The sequence below is a fragment of the Leptopilina heterotoma genome, unplaced genomic scaffold (assembly GCF_015476425.1).
Source record: "Leptopilina heterotoma isolate Lh14 unplaced genomic scaffold, ASM1547642v1 Lhet_26, whole genome shotgun sequence".
Classification (NCBI taxonomy): Eukaryota; Metazoa; Arthropoda; class Insecta; order Hymenoptera; family Figitidae; genus Leptopilina; species Leptopilina heterotoma.
In genome coordinates, this window is record NW_025110969.1 from 4,895,597 (window position 1) to 4,902,205 (window position 6,609).

Sequence of the window (6,609 nt, forward strand, 5' to 3'; positions counted from 1 at the left end):
ATTTGAAAGCTTTTGTTTTTAAATACTCAGGAAGGTTACACTGAGAGAAATTTCTCAACCTTAGAGTATGAATAGTTTTCCTGCGACGTTGGTATTACTGTTCTATTAATATAATCACTTAAAATCATGCAAAGATAGTACCAAAAACTGCCAAGCGCTAAAAGATTGCCATATTCTCTCTATTCGCAACATTTCTATGGCCTAATAGTAAGCTTATCATGTGAATAAAGTTCCCTACCCTGACACACCAAATTCGCTCAAGACACATACTATTTTAGCGTTAGCAACGAGCGAATTAAACGGTTTGTGAAAAGTCGTAGATTTACTCGCGTGTTTCACATAGGTTATACGCACGTTTCAACCGAGGATTAACAGTCGTACATGGAAAAAAGGTAAGTTGATTTGTAGTCTTAATTTATAATTGTAAAAAAATAAGAGAAACCGGCATTTTTTTTAGTAACGTATTTTTTAAAGGTTATGCTTATATTAATTACTAATTTGTATTATTCAACATCTTCACTTGTTTGTAATGTTAACTTGTATATAATTACATGATTATACCTTACTATAATTGAGGTTATGTTATAATTTCAAATAAGAATAATCACTTAAATCATTTTTTAATAGAATTTTACAATGTATGTATTCAAGCATGTATAATACGTTAGTGATATATTTAGGTTTTTTAAATATTCAGTTTTGTTCGCTATTAGTATATCCTTTATCATTTATTTTTGTTTCTGCACATTTCTCATTAATTTTATGTTTCATTTCACATTTGATTTTGTTTTTGACATTCACAGAAAGGCTTAGATATGGACAATTCAGTGGATAGAACCAAAACGCATGTTCCAAATTTACTTGAAAGTTTTCAAAAATGTGGTTTCATATTCATTAAACGCTATACTGCATCTTGTATTGACCATATTTAGAAAACATTTTTTTAAAACAAAGAAAGAAATTTCTGCAAAATAAATATTTTTTCATTTCATTAAATATTTTTTACTTTTATCCAAAAATATTTCTTTTTTTTTTAATAAATAATTATGATTAAAAAAAATTTTATTTAAATTATTCTTTTGTTTATTTAAGTTACTTATATAGCCTTCAAATATATTAAAGGCATACAAAGAGTTAAAGAATACATTGTTTATAATAAATTAAAGACCATTAAAGAGCTTATTTGGTTATCACTCATATTCATCTGTATGTTTGTAGACAGTATGTAAAAGAAATTGTAAATTTTCTTGCATGGTTTTGGCAAATGCTTTAATATAATCAAACTGTTAATAGTGATTCAACTTTTTAACTAATACACTATATATGTACACTTAATTCTAATATACTATTAATAAACAGGAAATAAAATAATTAAAAAACACTAATCTAAAGAATATAATTTTGATGTATGTGATTAGGCGAACAATCAACTTCCAGTGAGAAAAGTTCAATAAATATTAATCAAGGATGCATATTAATTGATTCACAGTCAGATTTGTTATTTCAAGCACCGAATGCGTTGCAAACTGATACTTGAATTGGTTATTATTCTGAAGGTTTGTATATTTAATTATTTTATGCTTATACAAATCGCGAAGTAGTCAATAGTTTCGACAATTATCATTAAACAATTTTTTAAATTAAAAATTAAATTCTATATTTTTTTATTTAATATTATTTACACAGATCGTGACCCGAGATGTGCTAATTATATTTTTAATATATTAAGCGAAAGTTATGAAGGCGAAATTTTAATAGCAGCTTATGACTTCGAGAAAAATAAAGAGAATTACCAAAAACTATTGGAAACCAAAAAGAAAATTTTTTTCAGTACCAATAAAGTTTCAAAACTGGTGGTTAATCACGAGTTTCGTCGCACAAAACATTTTTCGTTAGTTATTTTAATATTATAAAAAATAAAAATAAAGAAGTAATAAATATTTGTACTTCAATTAAAAATCTTTTTTTTTCTTATCTAACAGAATATCATCTGATCGTTTTAAGGAATTAGCAGTATTTGCAGCTGATCTCTTTCCTGAATATTCAAAAGAAAGTTTTTATATTCGTTCGAGAAACGGCAAAAATGCAAATGGTGCTTTCATCTGCCACTATTGGAAACAACGGGAAAAAGAAATTGCAATTGGTCGTATATCAACTGAAAACTCTTTAAAGAGGAAAAGAATTGTCGAAGGTAAGAACAAATCTAATCAGCCTTATGTAACACATATTATGAAAAATTCAATAACATTTATAAATTACTGTTTAGAATTTTGAATATCTGAAAGCTTAAATGAGTTGAAAGAAAGAGGTGACATTATTCATGAAGATTATGTGAAAAAGTGGCGTGAGACTGCCCTGAACGAAAGAATACTATTTTATCAAGAGAAAGAGTTCATAGAAATTTTCCAGACGTTTCCAAACTTATGTCATCCGGCAGGAAGTATTTTAGTAAGGTTTTATTTTAAACAAAAATTTTGTACATATTATTATTGAAGTCGTATAAACTTGCCCAGTAAATTGCAAGTATCAATGAAATATTTTATTTAAGGTGCAAGCAGATTTTCATACTTTCTTCAAAAAATCTGAAGATCTATTTTTGAAGAATTGGCCAGCGATTGCAAGAAAAGTAATTAAATTTTCACAGTCGAAAAAAAAAGATGAGGAAATTCAAAGTATATTACGAAGAAATACACCTTTAAAAGGAGAAGGTATTTATTTCGTATGTATATATACATACTTAAAATATTTATATATACTTTGAAGCAAATATAAATAGAAACAATATTCTTTCGTATATTGATTTTAGATGTGTACAATTCTTTTAAATTCTATTCTCTAATTTATAAAAATTAGCATGGGATTGGAGTCCTTGTAGAATTCAACTTTTTAAACAACTCTAGCTTCAATTAAAAAATGTCACTTTTCTTTTTCAGAGCACTTACAAAATTTAGCTCTAATTTTGTTACCCTGCTTATTCAAACGAATATCTAAGTTAACAGTCAGATCAAAAGCAAAGACGTCATGGTGTTCGCAAAAGTCTGACGTACTTAAAAGTTTCATTGCACACATTGAGGTAAAATATTTATTTTTTCGATAAAAATCTAATTATTAGTACATGGAATTTGTTTACATATATTAAATAAAAATAACGTTTTCAGGCTACTGATAATTTTCAGAATTCACTAAATGAAGTGAATGAGGACATATTCCAAATGTACAATTCACAATCACAACCAATTCAATCTTACGTCGTTGTCAATGGACCTTCTCTGAGCGAAATAAATTCTGCTTTTGTAATTTTAGGCGACATAAAATACCAAGTTGCGACCCCAGTGAAAGCAATTGATCTGCATTTTCAATGCTTAAAAGTTTTTCACAAAAAATACCCGTTAGTGTGTAATCATATTTATGCATTTTTAGAAAAGCAAGTATATGAATTTGATTTAAAACAAATGTACAAAGGGGTAAATTCGATAATCACAAGTTTGCAAAAGATGTAAATTTTTTAGAGCATTAAGAAAGTTTATTTTTCTTTTATTTTAATGAAAAGTGTGATATTATTTTAGTAAAAATGGATTTTAAACATTGTGATATGGAACGAAAAATGGTAACAAAGGATATGCTAGATAAAGAGCAATTTCAATTTACTCTCTCTTTACATAATAATCCTCTACTCTCCCGTAAAGCTGTTGATGACGTTATTAACACATTTGTCGATTTTCTTTCAAACCTTTTCGTTCAATTTTTGCAAACAAGTATGGAAGCCGAATTAAAACCTATTACCAATTTCAAATCCTACAACAAAGTTCAATTTATTTTGGAAAGTAGCAAACACTTATTTCAAAAATTCTCCACAGAGCAAAAAAGGTTCACTCTGTATCAAAATGAGAGTTTATATGTTCCTCCTCAAAATTTTAATATCGGACAAGAACCTCATCATGTGTCGAAACCTAACGAAAAATGCGTTTAGAGATGAAGCCAGTAACAGTTGTTCATATTCCTTTGCCAGAAACATTGCAAAAAGTTTTTCAAATACCAGGAGTACTAAAAGAAATGTTAAAATATTCGGAAACATTATTCTTAGAGAGAACTTTATCAAATTTTGTACAAGGTGAAGTTTGGCTAAAAAAATACGTACCACACAATAAAGATAAAATTGTCTTTCCAATATTCTTTTACTATGATGAGTTTGAAATCAGAAATCCGCTAGGGAGCCATGCAGGAGAACAAAAATTAGGAGGTGGATTTGTTTTATTACCTTGTTTCCCTCCACATTTAGTTGGCAAAATGGAAAACATTTTCCTTTCAACCATATGTCATGCTAAACATTTAAAAATGTTTAGAAATAAAAAAATATTTTGTAAATCGATTGAAGATTTTAATACTTTGTCAACGAAAGGCAAAAAATAACTAAATATTGATGGTGAAAATTTAACAGTTTACTTTGAATGTGTTTTAATTTTAGGAGACAATCTTGGAGTAAATGCAATTTGTGGATTTTCACAAAAATTTTCTACATCGAAACATTACTGTAGAATTTGTTCTGCTTCTCTGGAAGAATGTAAAAAAATGAATATTGAAAAAGAAGATCTTCTCAGAACAAAAGAGTTGTATGAAGCCGAAATTATAAGTGGTGTATCAACGACTGGTCTTAAGGAAAATTGTGTTTTTAATGAAATACCAAAATTTCATATTGCAGAGAACTTTACTGTAAACCCCATGCATAATGTTTCTGAAGGAATAGGTCCCTATACAATAAGCAACGTCCTAAGATCCCTCATCACTGAGGAAGTATTAACTCTGGAACAAATAAATAAAAGCATTCAAAGTTTTCCTTTTAATGATACTGAAAAATGTAACAAACCGATGCCCTTATTTTTTACACAGGAAAAAGGAGGTAAAAAATTAAAAATCAAGCAATCTGCTTCGGAAATGCTTTGCCTCATAAGATATTTAGGTCTTATGATAGGAGATCTGATACCTGCAGGAAATCGGCCGTGGAAATTGTATCAATACCTCAGAAGGGCAGTAGGAATTATAACTTCTCCGAAAATAGATGTAAGTGACATTAATGAACTTAAAATATTAATGAATGGGGGTCACTTTTACCAAACCATCAGTTCCAAAGTTTTGTTTTTCCAATTTTATTTTTTCCAATAATTGACATTTCCAAACTGATTTTACCAAAAAAAAATTTTACCAAAAGTATTGTTACCAAAAAAAAATTTTAACAAAAAATTTTTTTTACCAAAAATATTTTTTTAAAATCTGACGTTATAGCCAACACTTCTCAAGTACGTTAACACTTCATCGTTTTGAACATGATCATGATACGACTCAACAATGTTAAAAATTTGTTCTTGAGTCTTTTCTTTTTTCGGGTCAATTCCTTTCTTAATTTTCTGTCCCAGTTGGATTTGCCTCAGCATGATTTCAGTGTCAGCCTGTTCTTTTTTAATTTCCTCGAGAAAGGCATACAGGCTGGGATGATGTTTTCCAACAACAACTTGGAATCTGTTATGCCAACCTTCAGATATATTACACAGGCACACAAAAAAATAAAAAAGTCAAAACCCAGAGGTTACACCCCCCTTTCCCCATGTTTTTGGGGTCGCTGAAACCAAATATGACCATGAAATTTTTTTTTCATCGGCCATTTTCCCGCTACCACCCCCTTACACCTGCTCCCGGGGGTTGGAATTTCAGTTTTAAAAAAAGTGGAGTAGGGTGTCTATTCCTATGTTTCTTGGGTCCTAAAAACTAAAAAAGACTACCAAAAACAAATTCTTCCCTCCATTAACCCCCTACAACCCCCTTAACACCCGAAAGGTGGGTGGTCGAAATTCGAATTTTCACGAAAAGTCGATTACGATGTCTAAACCTACGTTTTTTGGGTCGCTGAAACCAAAAAAGATTCCCTAAATCAAATCCTTTCCACCCCGATCCCCTACAACCCCCTGTAATAATTTTTTTCAAATAAAACGAACCGATTTTTGGGAGATTGAAAATTAAATATTAATTATTAAAAATTATTGCAGGGGGTTGTAGGATGTTGAGGGTGGAAAGGATTTGATTTTGGTAGTCTTTTTTGGTTTCGGCGACCCAAAAAACGTAGGTTTAGACACCGTAATCGACTTTTCGTGAAAATTCGAATTTCGACCCCCCACCTTTCGGGTGTTAAGGGGGTTGTAGGGGATTAAGGGAGGGAAGAATTTGTTTTTGGTAGTCTTTTTTGGTTTTAGCGACCCAAAAAACGTAGGAATAGACACCCTACTCCACTTTTTTTTAAACTGAAATTCCAACCCCCGGGAGCAGGTGTAAGGGGGTGGTAGCGGGAAAATGGCCGATGAATAAAATTTTTCATGGTCTTATTCGGTTTCAGCGACCCCAAAAACATGGGGATAGGGGGGTGTGACCTCTGGGTTTTGACTTTTTTATTTTTTTGTGTGCCTGTGTTATTAGTTCTTGAAGTACCTTGTCTAACTGCTTCATATTGATTCCACAGAGAGGGATCGTAGCGAGGAGGAGTTTTTCGTACAGTATAACCTCGTCCTCTTCGAACTCTTGAGGTTTTACCACGAATATACGTGGAATCAAAATAGTCGGCTA

The 6,609-nt window shown here is 30.4% G+C and overlaps 1 protein-coding gene across 1 annotated transcript; it reads left to right on the forward strand.

Moving 5' to 3' along the window:
* The first annotated feature begins 381 nt into the window (after positions 1–381).
* On the forward strand, positions 382–4,483 carry LOC122503363. Its single transcript, XM_043613868.1, has 7 exons — positions 382–392; positions 1,983–2,191; positions 2,327–2,448; positions 2,549–2,708; positions 2,934–3,073; positions 3,159–3,428; positions 4,466–4,483. The coding sequence occupies exons 1-7, from the start codon at positions 382–384 to the stop codon at positions 4,481–4,483; spliced, it is 930 nt and encodes a 309-aa protein (XP_043469803.1).
* Positions 4,484–6,609: the final 2,126 nt, after the last annotated feature.